We start from the raw sequence: 20,662 nt of genomic DNA, 5'->3' as shown, positions 1-20,662 counted from the left end.
CTATTACAATAGTCTCCTTGTTGTCTTGTTGACCAGCTCTTCCTACTGTCCTCCTATACATCATCTGTCAGAGTTGTAGTCATTTTCAGTGTGTCACTTCTACTCATCAAACCTTCAGTGGCTCCCTATTACCATAATAATAAATCTTTGAAGGAACAAGTAAACAGTTTCCCAAGTACATAGTGAGTTGAATGTATAGGGCTGTGTCTTGTCTCTCTCTCCCCCTGCCCCCACACTCTGCTAAAGGCATGTGACACCCACGTCCTAGACATACTATCTATGTGGGGACAGAGTGAACAAAAAGCATCGGTCTGCAAATTAAATACAAAACACTCTCTCCCTGGTGCAGAGAAAGTGAGCTGGGCGATTTAACCGTCACTTACTTAGGGGCTTATCTCTTTAAACATCATATACCACTTGGTTGTTAATGGAGAGAACAGAATCCTAAATATTACATAACAACAGATAATCCAAAGACTCGAATCTAGTTGATTTGGGAGTGTGTTTTATGCTTATGAGTCCTTATGTCTGGTAACTGGGACAGTTCTTTAAAATCAGGTGATTAGAGATGTGTCTTATTTGTCTCTACCTCTCCTTTTCCCTACACGCCCACTAGAGGGATAAATAACTCTGCTCCCAAATAATACACTACTTTTTCCTCTCAACCCTTTCCTGGAATAGAGACAGTGGTTGGGTTTCAGCGAGTTGGAATCTGGCGGCAGAGGGAAGAGGGTCAAACCCATAGTGAAATTAAACAGAAGGAACTGGAATGTATGTCAATGACCTGTTTTCCAACTGATTCACTTAAAATTTGAGGTACAACCAATTCCCTTATGACCCAGCAAAGCCACTCCTAAGTACAGAGCCAACAGAAATGTGTATGTATGTCCACCAAAAAAACATATACAAGGGGCGCCTGGGTGGCTCAGTCGGTTAAGCATCCGACTCTTGATTTCTTGATCTCACGGTTCGTGGGTCTGAGCCCCGCATCGGGCTCTGTGCTGACGGCACGGAGTCTGCTTGGGACTCTCTCTCTCCCTCCCTCTCTCGCTGCCCCTCCACTGCTTGCAAACTCTCTCTCTCTCTCCAAATAAACTTTAAAAATATATATATACAAGAATGTTCAGCTTTATTCATAATGGCCCCAAACTGGGACGACTCAAACGTCCACTCACGGTGGAAAGGATGAGGTGCCGGGGGAGCACCACCCAATCACTCGAGCGGACACACTTCGGCTCCACACCACACCATGGCTGAGTCTCCAAGATCTGGCCCCGCACACACACAGGCAGGCCTGGGCAAAAGCCCACAGACGGCATATTCTGTTTATACACAGATTTTTTAAAAGGCAAAAGTAATCGCTCGTGTTACAAGTCAGGATGGCAGTTGCCCTTGAGGGGGCTGTGATTGGACAGGGTCACGGGGGCGCCTCAGAGTGCTGGCAATATCTGGGGGCTTGATCAGACATGGTTACGCGGGTGCGCTCGCCCTGTGAAAATTCACCGAGCTCTGTGCTTTAGGTTGTGCTATATTTTTTCCGTATGCATGTGATTCCTCCACAAAATGTACAAAAGGAAAGGAAGAGGGGGAAATGGGTGACAGGCATTGAGGAGGGTGCTTGTTGGGCTGAGCGCTGGGTGTTGTACGTAAGCAATGAATCATGGGAATTTACTCCCGAAGCCAAGACTACACTGTATACACTGTATGTTAGCTAACCTGACAATAAATTAGTAATAAATAAATAAATAAATAAATAAAATATTTTAAAAATAGGAAAGGAAGAGAGGGAGGAAGGAAGGGAAAGAGGGAGGATGGGAGGAGGGGAGAGGGAGGGAGGTCTATGCAGTACAGCATGACGGACAAGTCTTGGAATTTGAAGATCTGGATTTAGTTCTGACTCTGCTATTTACTAGCTGTGTGACCTTGGTTAAGCCACTAACCTCTCTGAATCTCTGTGTTTTGTTTTGTTTTTTTGTCTATAAAATAGGCAGCAAAAACTGCCCTACCTACCTCACAGTGCAGTTGTGAGGACCAAATGACAGAACTGTTGTAAAAATCCTACTGTACCCAGTAAAATACTGCAGGGGGGCAGAGTGCTATTATTATCTTAGATCTCCAAAGACAGGAATTCTTATGGAAAGTCAGGGATATTGATAAGGCTCAACCCAGGGCCTTCGGTGGTAAGGGCTGGCACTCTGGTGTGTGTGTGTGTGTGTGTGTGTGTGAGCACACACACAGGCGGGTTTGTGTTCTTTCATTACAATCTTGTCACCTAATCCCTTAATGGCCTGGCCTCAGAGTACAGGAGCACCTGGAATAATCCAGGGGTTTATGTGAGATGGGTTCTCTTTCCTTTTAAAGTGGATATAAATAGACATACACACTCTCCTAATTACCTTTTCTAAGGCATGGATGCATGTCTGCATCTAAATCTGCCAAATTCTTTAAGTTAGCATGTAGGACTTTCTGGGCATTGGCTAGGCAAAGCAGTGATGTTGATAGAAAGATCCCCCGCCCACCTCATAGCCCACCCTATCCCTCCATCCCCCACTGCTTTCTGCCCCAAGCCTGGAACAGCTCACATGGGCCCATCTATGGAATCTCAAAGCCAGGAAGTCAGAGCCTCTGTTTAGAGAACTGGTCAGTGAGGAGCCCAGATCCCCACTCAGGCCTTGTCTGCATCTTGGGGACCGGGCGCAGGGGGAAGGGGCTTTTCTCCTGGGCTGGTGGTCAAAAGGGCAAAGCGAAGGTTGCTACATTTTCCGCAGTTTGGTTTCATACTATTATCATATGTTCCCCAGGGAATGAGAGTGAATGGAAATCTTTATTCTTCATATGGCTGTACAGCCCCTGGCTGTCCCCATGCTAGCATGTCCAGTCTTAAGGGATTTCGAGCTCCCTGCTTCTAGAGGGCAAAGGCTGGCAGAATTTAGCCCACTTTATATAACACCACGTCCGGTGACATATGCGTGGGCACTCACTAGTGCCATCCGATGCTGCCCTTGTTAGTCCTCGGGAAGGACAAAATTGAAGCCGCCCCACTTCTATTTCCTTTCACAAAATAAGAAAATGTTAATTTTTCTATGAGGTCCCTGGCTCTCCAGGAAAAATCTTTTTGAAAGCAGTGACATTTTTATTTGCTTTTTCTCATTCTATCTGCACACACCCCGTGTGTGGTGTAAGTGTAGGTGTGAGTAACGTGGGGGCAGGACATGCATGTGTGCACGTGTGGGTGCGTGTATGTGCACGTGTATGTGTGTCTAGCTCTCGAAGAAAATGGCACACAAAAATCTGAATGTAACAAGGTGACCTTAATAGGTGAGGGCAGTATTATTTCCTATTTGAAAGGATTTATCCACAAATTTTCCAGAACGTTCCCTTAACCATCAGGTTTATCCCTTGCATTTAAATATTGGTTTACAGATCTAATCTCTAAGAGTAAAAGACTAAGAGACCAAGAACCTTGGAAGTAAAATTAGAAGTTACTGCCCACTGAAAATCAACATACAGATGAAAAAACCTTCTGGAAAATCAAGGAACTCTGGACTGAGAATGTAAACCACAAGGCAAAGATTCAGTTTATTTTTAAATCTCTATTTTTCCCAATACTTAGTAATTAAATATTTACTATTTAATCAATGTTCCCCAAAATCAAATATTAAAAAAATATTTAACATTTCTTTTTCTTTTCAAACTTGTAAGAGCACAGTGGCTTATGTTATGAAATAAATCCCTGCTGAAATAAGTTTCATGGGATTTTAAAATCACTTTCTTCCTTAACACATCCTCATAGAGTCATTTAATTCATGCAACAGACGGCCTCGTGATGAGATGAGCTCCCTGCCTCCAGATAACGTTCGAACAGAAGAATTACCTGTTCCTTTGGTACATTACCAAAGATGCAGAGATCTTTCACCTTCACAGTCTCCTCCACCCTGCCCTGTGAGCCAGGCATGACCCCAACTTACAGACCAGGTGACCTGCTGATGTTGCCCTTGGCAATTGCCCCAAGGCCACAGCTGCTGGGCGACGGATCCAGGACAGGATCCAGGGACGGAAACCCTGGCTGGACCTAGTGACTACCCCGAGGCATGGCCAAGGTCGGGGAGCGAGGCCGCAGTAGCAGTCTCGCTGGGTGGGAGGCAGGACAGGTTGATTCTAGCTCTGAGTAATATGGCCTGCGTAACCGAAGTCAGGAAGAACCCCGGGGGGATGGCTTTTTATCTTTATCTTTTGGAAACACAAGACGCTTAAAGTGCTTCTTGGTTCAAAATGAGAGGATGTTCTGCTCAGATGCCCCTCAGTTCTCCCGACATTCCAGGCCAACCAGGTGCTCCTCAGCCCTGAGCAGCACAGAGGGTCCAAGCACCCAAGGGCAACAGCAAGGGATGGGATGGGCTGGGCCAGAAACCTCAGCTCCGAGCTCCCGGCCTCCTGCCTTCGAGGATGCTGCTGCTATTGTAAACATTTGGGGTGAGCTGGCCAGCCTTTGCTTCTAAGGGCAAGCATTCTCTTGACTAAGCTACCCTCTCTTTCCCTTTCTCACTTCAAGTGAATTCTACACCACCCCCTCCCAACATTTTTTTATTGGGTAATTTTTTTTTTTCTAGATGCCAAAGACAAATACATAGCACCCAAGGAGCACAAGTACCATTTCTGGTTCATTTCTTGACAGTGCTCCACCACCGACCACGCCCACCACACTTCTGACTCAGCCCAAAGGCTGCCCCGCGTGGGACGGCTTTCTGCCTCTTGTGCCCAGAAAACTGCCAAGTGTCCTACAAGATCCGGCTCCAAACCACACCTCTCCCACTTGGCCAGCCTGACAGAGCCATTTTTAATTCTGTAACGCATCTAAAAGGCTAGGCCACAGTACTGTTATTTCAATTTCTATTCAGTATTTTAACTTTTTTTTTTTTTGAAGGAAAACTTTATACAAATTAGAATACTTGAGGGGACTATGTACGCATCACCCAGCCTCAACAAGAGGTCAACTATGGTCATTTTGGTTTCATGTATTTCCCCACCTTCCCCCAATTCCAGTTTTTGGGGTTTTTAAAAATAAAAGTCTCAGAAGTCTTATGTCATCTGTAAATATTTCATTCTACACCTCTAAAATAAAAGGACTCTTTTCTAAAACAGGACAACCATACCATTATCACATTAAAAACAAATGAACTGGTGAGCCTGGGTGGCTCAGTTGGTTGAGCATCCAACTTGTGATTTTGGCTCAGGTCATGATCCCAGCCAGGGTCATGGGATGGAGCCCCATATTGAGCTCCATACTGAGCTGAGTGTGAAGCCTGCTTAAGATTCTCTCTCTCTTCCCCTCCCCACCATCTCTCAAGTTAAAACAACAGCAAATAAACCATAATTTCATAAGTATATCAAATATCCAGTCATGGTTTAAGGTCCTGTGATGGACTCACGGATTTTTTTTTTTTAGATTGGTTTGTCCGAACCCGCATCCAAACAAGCCCACCCACTTTTCGCTGGCTTTTTTATCCATCATAAAGACCTTGGCTTAGGCTTCATTTTCTCCTGTTAGCTTCCCTGATTCCAAATGCCTGGGATGTGCGTCCTTCTGTTCTTCCACAGAGCCTTGTGCTCAAGGCTCTGAAACCCTCACCATTGGTTTGCATTCTAGGACGGACTATAAGGTCCAAGAGGGTGGGAAGGTCAGTGTATGTCAAAGTTATGTGCCCTGTGCCTAGCACAGTGGCTGGCCAAGAGTACACATCTGCTCAGCAGTGTCAAATGAATAAGTGGATGAATGAACTCTCAAACCGAACTGTTTTCCGTTCCTCCTAAGTCCATCCTACAGCACATTCCACATCCAGTATAATGATTTGCTTAGAAGTCGGCTTCCCCAAAGAGCAGAGACTTGATCATTTCTGGATCCTCAGCACCTGACAGCAGGTGTGCATCGAGAGATTGCTGAATGAATAAGGACATAAGCTTTCTACTCCAAGTTCTAGCTGTGAGTTTAGCCTCGCAGTTTTCCTCTCTGGGTCTCCTGTTTCTCATCTCTATGATGAAAAATTCGGATTCATGATTCCTAAGTCTTTTGGGAGTTTAATTTGTGATTCTGAGTAGGGGCCCAGCCTCGCAAGGGAGTCCCCATTTGCCATACACTTGCTGCCCTCTGCTGGTATGATTGGTGTAGGACCCCTTTATTCCTGATTTTCCTGAAAGAACTACTTCGAGGCAAAGGTCCAGATGGGCAGACTGGTCTGTCAGTGGGACAGGGATTTGAACCTCATTACCTTACCTGGGTTTGATTAAAATGTGCAGGCGTGAACCTCCCTCCATCCCATCTGCCCACTCCTCCCACAGAAAGGATCACGGGGGTAGATCGCAGAAGGACTAATGCAGTGAGTGGTCTCAGCCCCCAACACATTACAACCACGGCGGGGGTTGGAAAGAACTGGGGCCCAGGCCCCACTTCAAACCAACAGTTGAGTCCCTGGCTGGGCAGGGCCCAAGCATCCTTATATAGTAAAAGTCGGCCCACTGCTTCTAACGTTCCATCATGCGGAGAACTGCGGGACCGAGATGATGTTTACATGTGTATCTTGAGCCAAAAGCTTGGAAGCACAGTAAAAAGCTCATCCAGAGAAAGAATAATGAAGACTGTGACTTGATCACATCAAATTCCCTTAGCCTACCTTTAAAAGTTTTCTTTCTTTGACAAATGCTGACAGCTTCTAAACCATAAATTTTGTTCAGGGAACCAATTCCATCTACCGTTAGGGACGTTGCTTCCACATCTGGTTTCTTTTTCTTTTTGTAATATGGTTCTGTATTCTGGTGCACAGTACCACCATTTTTCGTGGGGTTTTAGTTTTTTGTTTTGTTTGGTTTGGTCTGGTTTGGTGTTTTGTTCGTTTGTTTGGTTTGGTTTCGGGTTTTTTTGTTTGTTTTTTACATTTTCTGCATATGTTGATAAGTCTCCTTTGGTTGCAGATAACAGAATTTGTCTGTTGCCAACTTAGACCATAAATGAGAAAATGCTGTAAGGGTACTGATTCACTACCCACTGGGCTAGTGACCAGTCAGAGGGTGGCAAACAGAAACTGGAACTCTAGGGGACACCAGGAAATGGTCTCTTCCTGTGTCATTTGCCTCTACTTCCCTCTGCACATTTAATTCATTTCTTCTTTCTCACAGCCAACTGGAATTTTCTGCTTATTCATCCACAAGGCAGAACATGGTCACCAGCAGATAATGACTCACCTGAGCTCAGCCTCCACTCGCTGGAGAAAAACTCCTTTTTGTCTGCACTAGATCCAAATTTCCAGAATTGCACCCTTGGGTCTGAGGCCCACCCTTGGGCCAATCAACCATGGCCCGCAGGGCCAACTATGTCATTCTTTTATACAAAGTGAAAATAGGGGGCCCCGCATTCAAAACTCGGGGAAAGTGCCATTAATGGTAAACACAAAGGCTCTCTCTCTTTTCTTCTCCTCCAGCATGAATCTTACCATTCATCTTTATATCATGCAATGCCGGTTTTAAATGTAAATTATCACAGAGCATTTAACTCACATGCAGGATCACTGAAATTACACAATTTGTATTTTGTGACTCGCAGGCCAGAAGAAACAAGCACAATTCAAACTACTAAAGATTAGAAGGAAGAGAGGGGTTCCCCAGGCTCCCCCAAGGGGGCACACCATCAGGCACGGGGATACCAAATGGGCTGGGGACTTAGGCCCCCATGCATGTTTAGGGGTCCTGTCCCATCCTGCTAGCCACTAGACCCCTGCATGTGACCCAGCTGGGGACAGGGTCTAGGGAACTTGAGCCAGGCATCACTCCTTCCCACAGGTCCACCCCCAACGCCATAGCAGACTGTGACTCTTCAAAGATCTTTAAAACCTCTGTGCCAGGACACACTTGGTACCTGGGCCAAAAGCGGGCAGAGGCTGGCCCTAGCCAATTCACAGCCTCTGGCCAGCCCTGAGACACACACCATGATGCTGCCAGCCCAGGGCAGGCACAGCTGCCACTATGCCCACTCAAGATGCCTCAGGATACATGCACCCCATCTCCACCCTCTCTGTGCCTGAGCCCGGGCCCTGGACTGGGGAGGAGGGCAACTGTGGTTACAGGGCACGTCAGGGAGAGGGGGGCCAGGCTGGGCCCCAGGCACCAGGGGCGGGAGAGCAGGCAGCTGAGAATGGGTCGTGGGGAGGTGGCCAGAGGCGGGACCACACACAAGTGAGGCTCCAAGCCCTGGCGCATCCTCCACTGTCCCATCAGACTCTACTTCCAAAGTCCCAATTCGAAGGTAAAAGGATTAAGAATCACAGATGGCGACCAAAGAGCGTTAAGCTCCAAGCACAGGGCCTTCTCAAGGGCCACATGCTCACTGAGCAGGCCCTGGCGGTCTGCTGTGGAGGTGGAAACATAGGGTCTGGCGGTAACCTTCCGAAGGAAGGTTCCCAGAAATGAGGAGGAGAGTGAGTTGGGGAAACCAATCATTATTATTTTTTACTATGGAAACCCCTCCTTTGCCGTCCAAATTTATAAACATTAAACTACACATATTCTGTAACTTGACTTTTTTACTCCACAGTATACTACAGACATCGTTGAATGGCTGCATTATATTGAATGGCTGTTCAGTGATAGATTAGCTAAAATACTTACCATGGACTCCAAGACTCCATGTGTCCTGGCCCCTGACCCCATCTCCTACCACTCTCCCCTCTGTCCCCTTGAGTCCCCATTCTGCTCCAGCCAGCTGGCCTGGTGTTATCTTCCTCAAGCAAACCAAGCACATCCCACACAGGGCCTGCCCACCTGCTCTCGCCAGTGGAGTCCCTCCCTCACCGGATGCCTTACTGGCCCCACCCCACCGTTTCTGGTCTGGTCTGTGGTGGGGGGCGGGGGAAGGCAGGGATCTGCATTTCTAGGGTGACCCTGATGTGGCCAATCCAGGGAGCTCTCTCTCTGAGAACCACTGGCTCAGATCCCATGTGGCCAGCTGCAGGCCTGGGAATGGCTCCCAGAGGGTGGAGCAAGGCCACTCAGGGCCCACCCCTGGAAAGTTGGGGGTTGCAGCATGGATTTGCCCACCCCCCTCCTGGTGCTGCCCTCTACTGCTCTGGGAGGGGAGGAGAGGAGAAAGCACATCTCCAAGTTGAAGACTGCTCTCGCATCAGGACTACCTGGTTGAAAGAAATGAAGCTGTCCCCCACCAAGCAGGTGTTTGGCTCTGTAGGGAGTGGGGAGAGAGAGAGAATTTGGGGAAACCTAGCAGAACAGCGAATGAGCCTCCCTGACCCCATCCTAACCCTCCCACTCACATCCTGCTCCCCAGCTCATATCCCATGTGTCCCTCCTCCCCAGGCCAGGGGTGAGGGTGACAGTGTCACTCCAGTGGGCATTGTCCAAGGGGCACCGGTGTCCCCCCAACACGGGCTGCTGGGTCATGCTTTCCCACACCTTTAGTCTCTAGTATCTAATCAGTTTTCCCCAACCTTTCCTCATCTGATCAGTGAAGAACAGAATCTCCTCGTTTTCATTTGTATTTTTCATCAGGGCAACTTGTATTTCTTCTTCTATGTTTTGCCTGTTCATATCTTTGACCATTTTCCCAATGAGTTTCTTTTCTTACTGATTTAAAACAGCTCTTTAGTTTCTGTTATCAGAACTTTTTTTGTGACTTCACTATGCATCCTTTAACTTTATGATGTACCAGTTAGTATCTATGTGGCCACCTCTCTGAGCCTCAGTTTCCTCCTCTAAAAGATGGGAGAACAGCTGTCTCGCAGGTTTGCAGGGAGGAGGAAGTCAGGTTGTGTGCATGCAATATGTGGCCACCACCTCATCCTCCCTCAATAAATGCTTGCAGCTGAAGCTGCTGTCATTGGGTTGGAACCAAACATCTCTTTGACACTCAGAGACCCCCAGGTGCCAAACTGGTCCGGCGGGTCCCCAGTAATATACAGCACCACGAAACAAGTACAACAGGACATGCGCAGTGCTAACCCAGTGCAGTTTGGATTGAACTGACTTTGCACTTTGTGGCGTCTCCACTTCCGAGTCTGCTGAGTTGGAGCGGGACTGTAAAGCTAATGGAGAAGCCAGAATGCTGTGTGACTTGGTATAACTCAACTTTCTTCCTTTGTCACGACTCCTCCATCAGCCGGCCCCTGACTACTGCAGCCTCCAGGAACACCTGCCCTACCTGGACATGGTGATTGCAGAGACCTTGAGGATTTACCCACCAGCTTTCAGGTACGCCCGAGTCCCTCCCACGGCCCCAACACACTGCCCAAAGCCCCTTCGGCATCACTGTCTCAGGTCCTCACTAGTCCTCAGACTGTCACAACCTGGGTTATCAGGAATGCTGGAGTCCAGTTCCTGGAGGATGAGGTCTGAGCCTTGGGTTTCTTTGTATCCCCTGGGGCACGATGCCTTCCATGCAGTAACCACAGCAGTAAATGTCTGGCTCATTTTCCTTTCTGTTAACTACCTTCTCAAAGCATCACTGGGCTTTTCTTAACGACCTTCCTACCCAACCCAAGCCAATCTCTTTGGCCTCCTAGCCTGGAATGGCTTTCACTAGTCATTCATTTGGCAACTATTTACTGAGCCGAATGCTGTTGCAAGCACTGGGAAATGAGCCATGTACAAAACAGATAAAACCCCTGCCCTTGGAGTTGACATTCCAGGGGGGACCTTCCAAGGCCTGGGAGGCGTCTCCTCACTCTCCAACAACCCACACTTGTCCTATCCTTCAAACTCCAACCCAAGACTCGCCACTGCAGGCCATTTGCCTCTCCTCCCCCAGAATTTTCACGCTGACTGTACTTCATATTATATTCTTGGATACTTTTCAACCCCTCTGCAATATTTTGCCCAAGTACATCCACTCACACCAACCTGTAAGTGCCTTGAAAGCAGGAATCTGGTCTTTTACTTCTTTCCAACTCCCCCTAAGCGAGGCCTTCCAGGGAGCACAGCATCTTAACTTGGGTCCCCAGACCCTTAGGGAGAGAAACAGTGGCCAGATTTCAGGTTCTAGAAACAGAAGCAACACAAAGCATTTAACCCTATATATTGTAAGTTCCACTCTGCATGTCTATGAATGAATATACCACATAATCCATTTGGAGGTAGCTTTTGCCATTTTAAGAGAAAATGTGGATAATTTGAAGGTTATCTCAAAATTATATTCCAACCAAAAACGTCAAAGAGAGTGTGACTGTAGCGACTGTGCAAAGTGTTCAGACCCAGAGCAAAGAGACAGAATTCCACAGAAGGGAGTGAAATCACACGGTCCTCAAGCACACAGGGTTTCAGTCTCCCTGATCTGGGAACAGCCAGTAACTCCAGGGCCAGATTCTATGGGCCTTCCCTGATTTCCTTGGGAGCTGCAGAGCAAACTGTCTCCAATCTTCGTTTTTTAATGATTTATATCTAGCTTCCTTCCAAGGGAACTGTGGGCATCTGCTATACACATTAAAATGAAATTCGAAATAAGACATTCAGTGATAGAACAAAGGCTGTCTAGAGGAAAGAAGCCTTTACAGGACCCTAGAGATGACTGATAACTGGAGTCAGGTCCCTGCTCGGTTGTTGAGGCTCCTGGCCGAGACAGAAACCAGCAGAGTTGAACGGTCACGTTCTCTAGCGGGAAGAAAGTCTATCAATGATCAAAGACACGTCATTTCCTGGATCTGAACCCAATCAAGAACTCATCACGCGAGACCTTGTAGAGATGATGTGTTGAGCGACAACGTGAACAGGCTCTTTAATGCCAAAATGCTCTGATCAATTCTCCTAGTGACCTTTTTATAAACAGTACTGTGAAAAAGGAAGCCAGCGAAGGCATTGCTCCAGAGAACCAGCAGCTGGTTCGGGAAGGAAGGACAAGATTTGCTGATTCCCTCATAAGGTCACATACAGTGCCAGTGCTCCGTAATCACAGAACAAATTTAGATAGAAAGTCAAGACAGGTTCACATCACTGCCCTTAGTTTGCTGTGTGATCCTGGGTAAATTCTGCACTGCTCTGTGCTTCTGCTTCCTGTGTGTTCAGTGGGCACACAATGTCTGCTCGGCCCGCCCCACAGGCGTGGTGAGAATCAGTAGAATAGAACATCTGAAAAGCCACACCACTCTTAAGTGGAGCACCACGTAAGGTGCGAGGTGAAGAGAAAGAAGGACTGACCTTCCAGTCAAATGATCCGCTTCCATCCTGCTCCAATCCTGGGCAAGCCGTGATCTCCTGGGCCTCACCTTCCTCCCCACCTACTCTGTTGGAATTTTTAACGTATCAGCCCTGCTGACTTCTGTTATCAAACAACAGAAATGAGAGAGGCAAGCCATCATTATTTTCAGCCAGACAAGAAGCCAATTCGCTTCAGCCCAAGCAATAGATTTGGTGAATACAGGCACAGTGAGAATTCTATGTTATTTTACTTTATTTTATTATTTTAATCTCAAAAAAGCATCTTGGCTTTTCCCAAGCACTGACACACCATTATTCCCCCAAAATCTCAGAATGGCCCCTGTGGAAAACATAACTCTGTTGAAGTGTTATCACTGTGAATCCAGGTTTCTATGCAATATAATTCAGCAGATTTTTCTGGCCTTGTGTGTGGCCTGGCCTAGCCCGGCAGGAGGCCCAACCATATACAGAAGGGAAAGCCCTGGCTTTGAGGGGGTCTTGGATCCAGGTCCAAGATATTTCCAGTAAAGACGACAAAGAAGGGGATGCCAGGGTATAGCCTAGTTTGACCCATTAGAACTGAGGCTGCATACATCAGAAACCCCCACCTTCTTGCTCTGATTTGAGCCCCGGTGTTTTGCTACCAGCTCCAAGCACATATTAATTGCATTGGTAGCTTTAACAGAGTGTTAAATCCCACAAGGAGCCTCGGATTGCTCTTAATTTCTCTTAGAAGTGAGAAGAGTATATAATAATAATTAGGATAACAATTATATCTCCCCTAAGATATTTAGGAAAGTCCAGTCCTATAATTTGAAGTAAAAACCAGCATACATTATTTTTAATTTTAAAGTAATTATCTATATTACAAAAATAATATGCTTATACTTAAAATAAAAACAAAAACCACCAAAACCAAAAACCGAAACAATACAGAACGGTCCAAAGAGAAATCTGACACCTCTAGTCCCCTGCCATCCTCCACCCCAGTCTCATCCCTTAGAAGAAATCATAGAAGTTCAGGTATTCTTCCAGAAATGTTATGTTCATATGAAAAAATCTATAGTCTAGCCCTTAAAAATACAATACATGGTGGGGCGCCTGGGTGGCGCAGTCGGTTAAGCGTCGGACTTCAGCCAGGTCACGATCTCGCGGTCCGTGAGTTCGAGCCCCGCGTCAGGCTCTGGGCTGATGGCTCAGAGCCTGGAGCCTGTTTCCGATTCTGTGTCTCCCTCTCTCTCTGCCCCTCCCCCGTTCATGCTCTGTCTCTCTCTGTCCCAAAAATAAATTAAAAAAAAAAAAAAACAAAAAAAAAACGTTGAAAAAAAAAAATACAATACATGGTGCCTGGGTGGCTCAGTCGTTAAGGATCTGACTTTGGCTCAGGTCACAATCTCACGGTTTGTGAGTTCAAGCCCCGCATGGGGTGAGCCCTGCTTCTCTCTCCCTCTGTCTCTCACTCACTCACTTGCGCCCCCATCAAAAAATATATAATATAATATAATATAAATATAATTTTTAGTATATCTATAATTCTTATTATATCTATAATTTTTAGTATATATCTATAATTTTTAGTATATATATATAATTTTTAGTATATATATATATATAATTTTTAGTATATGTATAATACATATATATAAAGAAATGGGACTGTGCCATGGCCACTTGGTACAGTAAACAAGCTGCCCAAAAGTTTTCCCCTCGAGTAGAAGTTATCCATAGTGACACAGACAATGACCCGAGATCAGATTTTCAAACCCAAATTTCCTTTAGGTAAAGCAAAGCGGTGGGCGAGGGCAATTTAAAGAGGCTTGACCATGAACGGAAGATGAGGGAAAGCGTGGCCAGGGGAGTAACCCTGCAAGCCCCTCCCCAGAAAGAAGCCCTTCAAAGGTACCTGTGCTCCCCTAACCAGGCCTAAGAGAAGCTCTTCAGGCTCGATGGATGGATGCACCGAGATCGATGAATGCATTTTCACTGAGCGCCAACTGAGTCTAAAGAGCCTAGAGATTGCAGGGTCCTGGGCAGTAGAGGGGTTTGCGGTGGGGGGGGGGGGGGGGGGCGGTGTGTGGAAACCATCCAGGTCACCCCCGAAAGAGGGCCGGACCTCTTGTCCCCCTATACCCCCAGCCTCATTGCGCACTTCAGACTCCGACTCCATTTGCCCCAGAGCACCGCCGCAGAGTTCTGCTTATTGCGGCTGCGCAATCGAGGCGGGGGGGGGGGAGGGGGGGGGGGCTGACCCGTGTGTCCCCGCAGGTTCACGCGAGAGGCGGCGCGAGACTGTGAGGTTCAGGGGCAGCGTATCCCGGCAGGCGCCGTGGTGGAGATGGCGGTGGGCGCCCTGCACCATGACCCTGAGTACTGGCCAAACCCCGAGGCCTTCGACCCTGAGAGGTGAGCTCAGTGCCTTCAAATGGGCCCCCGAGGGACACGAGAGGCAGGCCCTTGGAAGCGGCCAAGGGGAAACACCGATTTAGTAAAGTTGCCCCCAGTCAAAAGTCATGGGAGTGAGATATTTGTGAGGCATCATTTCCAAAGGAAATACCGGTACCATTTTTAAAAGCCCCCAACAGAATCCAGAGATGTAGCGTTTCAGCAGCCCTGCATGCAAGTAACAAGGCAATTTCAATTGGGGGCCCTCGGTTTCTTCAAGCCGGGAAACAGGACACAGGATTGTATTTCAGGTGTGCTCTGGGAAGCAACAATAGATTTCCTTTTTAAAAAACTGGAGCTTGTTCCTAAGTAAGAGTTATCAACTAAATTTCTCCCTGAATTCATGAGATCCAGGTATGCTAACACAGTAGACCTGGATCCCCACTCCTGCCCCCTACACGGATTTGGTCCGTTGCCTAAACTTCATTTCAAGGATCCCAGATTTAAAATGAGCAGGCGTCCACACCCTCCGCGTCAGAATCAATCCATAGCCCTTCCTTGTGTGATCTGGCCATGGGGAGGCCCCGGGCGGGCTGTTTCCACCTGTAGGACTTACAACATTCTGTGGAAAGGAGCCCGGACTCTACAACCTCCTCACTGGGAACCTGTGGGCGGTGGCACCTAGATCAATAACATCGAGTGCGTAGCGGCTCGGAAATACAGTAAATATCAAGCACCCTGGACTGCAGCTGTAAGGCTTACAGCATCATCTTTGGAAACAAAAAAGTGCATTAATCCTACTTGAAAAGGGGCAGGGGGTCAAGGGCTCCTAGGCCCAGAAAAATGCACAGGTAAGAAGCGAGCTGTGACAACACAGTAGTTGACACCTGGCTCTACTGTCACAGAACACATGTGGCAAATGCTATTTGGTAGCAGGTAGGAGAGAATTCCTGCGGAAGGGCCTCCCATTAGGAAAGCACCCAATGGTTCAGGTGTCACTTGAACCAGAAGGGCAAGTGTGGGCAGGGGAGATAGCTGTCCCGAATGGCACCAACAGATAAACTCGCAGGTAGTGGCCTCCAGGGAGGGCTGCTTCCCTGGGGAATTCTGCTCAGGAAGCTGGTGATGGCTGGTGCCCTCCGCTGGCTGATGGGAAATTTGGTGCCACAGGCCCAGGGGAGGGCTGTGCTTTCTCAAGACTTTTATCCTCGTGAATCACAGCCTTCAGGCTCGTTAACAGCACAATCAATTCTTAAGGAGAGGGCGAGAGGGCAAAGTGGGCCTTCCAGGTGATTCCTTTACATCAGCAGTGCCTCTGGGGCTCTGCCAGACCCAGGAGAGGGCAGGACTGAAGCTCAGGGATCAGCAGCCACCTGCTCCAGAGAGGGAGGAGGCCGCGTGAAAACAGGATTCTGTTGAGCACGGTGGGGTTCAGGCTCACTTGGTAGGAGCGTGGCCTCAGATGAAGGGCTCCCTCAGCCACACCGAGTGGCTGCAGAGGAAGGGGAAGGGAGGCGGGGTGTCCGAGGCCTACCCTGACCTACCCTGACTGCACGGCCCTCGCAGGTTCACGGCAGAGGCCCGGCGGCGCCGACGTCCCTTCACATACCTGCCGTTCGGGGCGGGCCCCCGGAGCTGCCTCGGGGTGCGGCTGGGGCTGCTGGAGATCAAGCTGACGTTGCTCCACGTCCTGCGTGAGTTCCGGTTCGAGGCCTGCCCAGAGACGCAGGTGAGCTCGCTCTCCCGGGCACAGGGGGTGCCCACCCCAGTTCTCATGGCGGGGCCGATCCTTAATCCCTCTTGGCCTCAAGAGGCCTTGATCGGTATAAGGGGGTCGGTAATAACACCTCCTCCCTGTTCATGCCGTGCAAGGCTTAAATGAGCCAGTACAGGCACTCAGGTAAGTGCCTGGCACATCATCCGAGTGTTAGCTGTTATTACTATTAACGTTCTGTGTACAGGGAAGCTGTACCTCTTCTCTCCTCGGCAATGAGAACCCAGTAATCCCCCAGAGTAGGTTTTGTTATCCCCATTCTTCAGATGAGGAGCTAAAATAAAGCTCAGAGAGGTTAAGTAACTTGCCTGAGGCCTTATACTACGTTTACCATATACCACAGGCTCTGTGAGGGCAGGAACCAAAAGTCTGTCTGATTCATTGCTGGAGCTTCCAGCAGCAGGTACAGGGCAGGTACTCACACCTTCACTGAACAAATATTAGCAAATGAATGACTAGCCAGAGAGTGAAGAAAGGGGCTCACACCAGATTGGGCTCGCCCCCAAGCCTCGCTCCTTCCTCTACATGGAGCCACCTCTCTGCCATGTTGGCTGTTCCCTACATAACAACACTGTGCCCCTCCATGCCTGTTCAGAGCCCCTGTGCATGGCTGGACAGGGGGTGCATAAGGGAACAAATAATAAGTACCCAGTGATGAATGGAGAACTTCTAGATTCAAACAGTGGCATTCATTGCCTCTGACGAACAGGGAGACTGGGTTCAAGGCTAGACAGAGAGGTGCAAACTGGGAGCACAGGGCCAAACCAACAGAGACAAGAGCGGACCCCTACCTGAGGTAGGAGTTCCATGTGTGCAGGACTTCCTTTTGGGATTTGTCTCACTTACCCTTGATCTTGACAAACGGCACAGTAGCCAGACCATTGTCCCAAAACACTGCTTATGGCTGGCATTCCCCAGCTCAAGAACCAGCCTTGAGTCCCTGAGCCTAGCAGCTCTAAGGAGAGCTCGTCTGAGCCCACTTTGTATTCCCTGCCCCAAATTCCCACCCCGAGAGTTCTACCTGCTCTTCCCTACCTAGAATGCCATCTCTCCCACTCCTCTGTTCCCAGCCTAATCCCATCTTCCAGATCCTTGGGTATTCCCCTATATCCTGAAGTGGCCCCTGAGAAGTGCTGCTCACAAGGCTTCTCCGACTCCTAGCCCCACCTAAAGGGCACGTTCCTCCAGGAAGCTCTCCCTGAATTTGCCAGCCCCAGCCAACCTCCTTTTTTGAAGTCCAGTAGTGTTTCCACTTTGTCTATACCTGTGTTAATACAGTAGCAGCTAGCCACATCTGGCTATTTAAATTTTAATAATCAGATTAAAAATTTAGCCCCTCGTTTGCACTAACCATATTTCTAATGCTCAGCAGTCACATGTGCTACTGGTGGGGTAGCACAGGTTTAGTCCATCTTGTTTCTTGGTCATAGAACTTCTCTCCCATCTGAACTAAAACTCCCAAAGACATCTGGAAAACCCAAGGCCCAGCACTAAGGCCCAGCGATGCTTCTTTCCTTTAAAGTGTTCACATTAGCCACTGAACCATCATTTTACACGGGGCTCAGGGGGACACCCTGCTTCTTGAGTAATTCTTTGGCTTTTATTCCAAGTCCCCAGTCCACCACCCATCTGCCTTGTAAGCTGGACATCAGGAAAGCTTTCTGAATGCAGGGAGGCTAGACCACAGCACTCATGAGAAGGGAACAGTATGAAGCCACTCTCCCAAAGCCACTTGAAAAGAGGGGATGCTGCTTGGCTACTGGCAGGGCCCCAGGGAGTGAGAATAGTAGGAGAGGGGACAGTTTGAGACTTTGCTCTTCACTTGCCAGGCACGTGACCTTAGACATGTCACTTGGCCTCTTTGAACTTCCATTTCTTCATTTGCAAAGTGAGCCACCAGTACCTCTTACACAGGCTTCTTGGGAGGATAAATGTGGGACTGAGTACCCTCCTCACTTACAGTATTTTTTTAACATGGACAAAAGGGCTGAGCACCCATGTGCTGGTGGGGCCCCAGCGCCCAGCCTCCCTGAGCGGCAGCTTTGCTGGCCTCTCAAGGCCATGCTGGGGAGGCTGCTCTGCTCCCTCAGCCCTGCTGTCTCTCAGATTTCCACAACCCCGCTTCAGGCCCAGTTCCAAAAAGCTTTCCTATAGATGTGGTTAGCTATAACAATTATCTTAATCTCCTCTATTTTAGGTACCACTGCAGCTAGAATCCAAATCTGCCCTAGGTCCGAAGAACGGCATCTATATCAAGATTGTCTCTCGCTGACAGTTTTATGAGGACACCCCCCCAAATGCAAAGGAAACCTTGATGTGGAAATTCAGATTTGGGGGAAAACATCACTGAAGCAATTGAAAGGGTGCCCACCATGCAAGTATAAAAGAGGTCTTTACATAACTTTTCCCAAATGTTCCTGAACATTTAATAAATGTTTCTTGCATTTAGTTTTAACTTTGCTGATGGTGTAGGAACCGCTGACCCACCTCTCAATAAGAGATTGCTGATAAATAGGCAAAAATGTAGTTTTGTCAACGTGACTGAGAACTCAGGGTTTTGAAGGAAGTGCTAAGCCTCAGGATGGAAGGAATCTACAGGGCAGAGGACACGGGACACTCCGGTGAGCTGCCCTAACAGCACCACCTCGTGGGCCTTTCCAACTTCCGGTACATTATGGTGTCTAACTTAAAAAACTATATTTATCGGAAGCTTAACTCCGACAAGTGGCTCAAAAGCTTTCTTTTGCTTTGATTTTCCTAGGTAAGCTAATACTAACTTTATAATGTTTTAATGCACAGAAGAGTGATAGAGCCTAAAATGCACTAAAGGCATCGTAACTTTTCATTTTGATCAAAGAATCCAATACCGAGGTGAATTTATTAAAACTGTCGTGTTGCTGAGAAGTTAAAATTCAACAGAAAGCTTACAGGGTGAATCCCACATCTGCCACCAGCAGTGTGTGGTCATGACTGCTGGTCTTTCCACCCTCCTGTGCCTCATTGTCTTCATCTGTAAAACAAGGGAGCTGTCCTAGATCAAAGCTCCCTCCTCTATGTAACATGTGCGCAGCACAAAGGGGCTAAATGCCCCATAGGTAACATTCTGAGCGGGAATCTGTAAGCCTGGATACCCAGAGGCTGACCACCTTTACGCTGTTTCAGAAGAGCTGGCACAACAGGTGTCCACGGATCCATGGCTGTGGATCCTGCCTCTGCTGTTTGGTCTTCTCCTGCTCTAGCCAAAAGGACCCCAAGCTTTCCCCCAAAGTCCTTCCCTAGAGAGCCCTCTTCTCACTTTCTGGCCTCCCCGGAGATAGGAAGGCAGCTTTGTCGCCCACCACTGTCCCAGCCCTGGGTGCTGCCTGGCCAGCCCATCACACAGCCCTTTCTGCAACCTTGCTGCCACCACTGCTCCTCTCAGGGATCAAGCCTCTCTGACATGTCTGGCCCTGAGGCTCAGACTCACTGGAGAAAGCCACACATTCCCATTCCTGGGGATCTAACCTGTCTTCCCAGACTGCCCTGCCCGTCTCCCAATCCCTGACCCCCTATGGCCATCAAGTAAACCTCAATCCTGCAGAAGGGCCCAGCTGAGCACATGGCTTCCTCCTGAGGGCACAGCCTATGCCTGGTACCGGAGCCCATCAGCTCCATTGGCTTCCCTCACCTGTTCTGTCCAGGTGCTCACCATGTTTAGAAACAGCGGGGGTGGGGGGCGGGGGGGACAGGGAAGCTTCCTAATGTTCTAGAATTGCTAGACTCGGCTCTTCCATGGTTTCAACCCACAATCCTTAGCTCTCCTGAAATCCCACCATACACATGCAACACTAGCTAACGGGGCAGGAGATGGCACTGCCTGGGTCTTCCACAAAACCCTTTAGCTGTATCCCAACCGTGTCCTCATGACCACACACACACACACACACACACACACACACACACACACACACACACACACACACACACACACACACACACACACACACACACACACACACACACACACACACACACACACACACACACACACACACACACACACACACACACACACACACACACACACACACACACACACACACACACACACACACACACACACACACACACACACACACCCGCCCTGGGTCCCACCACGTTTTTGCACTGTCATTTTGACATTTTGACATCTTTCCATCACAGTGCCCACCCCATCCCAACAATCTGGCAAGATGGACCCCATCCTTCTCTCAAATTTCTGATCCAAGTAGGTGTTCTTCCTGGCTTGCTTTCTCAAAGATAAGCAAATCCAGGGCCTCTGGATTTGATGAGTCTTCGTAG

At 48.3% G+C, this 20,662-nt stretch overlaps 1 protein-coding gene and 1 long non-coding RNA gene across 2 annotated transcripts in view; one reads left to right on the top strand and one right to left on the bottom strand.

Annotated features, from left to right (window-relative positions):
* Positions 1-13,473, bottom strand: part of LOC147583017 (uncharacterized) — a 158,785-nt gene extending 145,312 nt beyond the window's left edge. The window contains exon 1 of the long non-coding RNA XR_015244625.1: positions 10,897-13,473. This is a non-coding gene — a long non-coding RNA (uncharacterized LOC147583017). The remainder of the gene's footprint in view (positions 1-10,896) is intronic.
* Positions 1-18,790, top strand: part of TBXAS1 (thromboxane A synthase 1) — a 155,877-nt gene extending 137,087 nt beyond the window's left edge. The window contains exons 10-13 of the mRNA XM_025929728.2: positions 10,157-10,248; positions 14,452-14,589; positions 16,135-16,297; positions 18,540-18,790. Of these exons, the coding sequence (XP_025785513.1) occupies positions 10,157-10,248; positions 14,452-14,589; positions 16,135-16,297; positions 18,540-18,614 (468 nt within the window). The 3' untranslated portion in view covers positions 18,615-18,790. The remainder of the gene's footprint in view (positions 1-10,156; positions 10,249-14,451; positions 14,590-16,134; positions 16,298-18,539) is intronic.
* Positions 18,791-20,662: the final 1,872 nt, after the last annotated feature.

The sequence above is a fragment of the Puma concolor genome, chromosome A2, assembly GCF_028749965.1.
Source record: "Puma concolor isolate L17-30 chromosome A2, mPumCon1.1.hap2, whole genome shotgun sequence".
Taxonomy (NCBI): Eukaryota; Metazoa; Chordata; class Mammalia; order Carnivora; family Felidae; genus Puma; species Puma concolor.
Note: the sequence above shows the minus strand (reverse complement) of the source record. Positions and strands in the feature narration are given on the sequence as shown.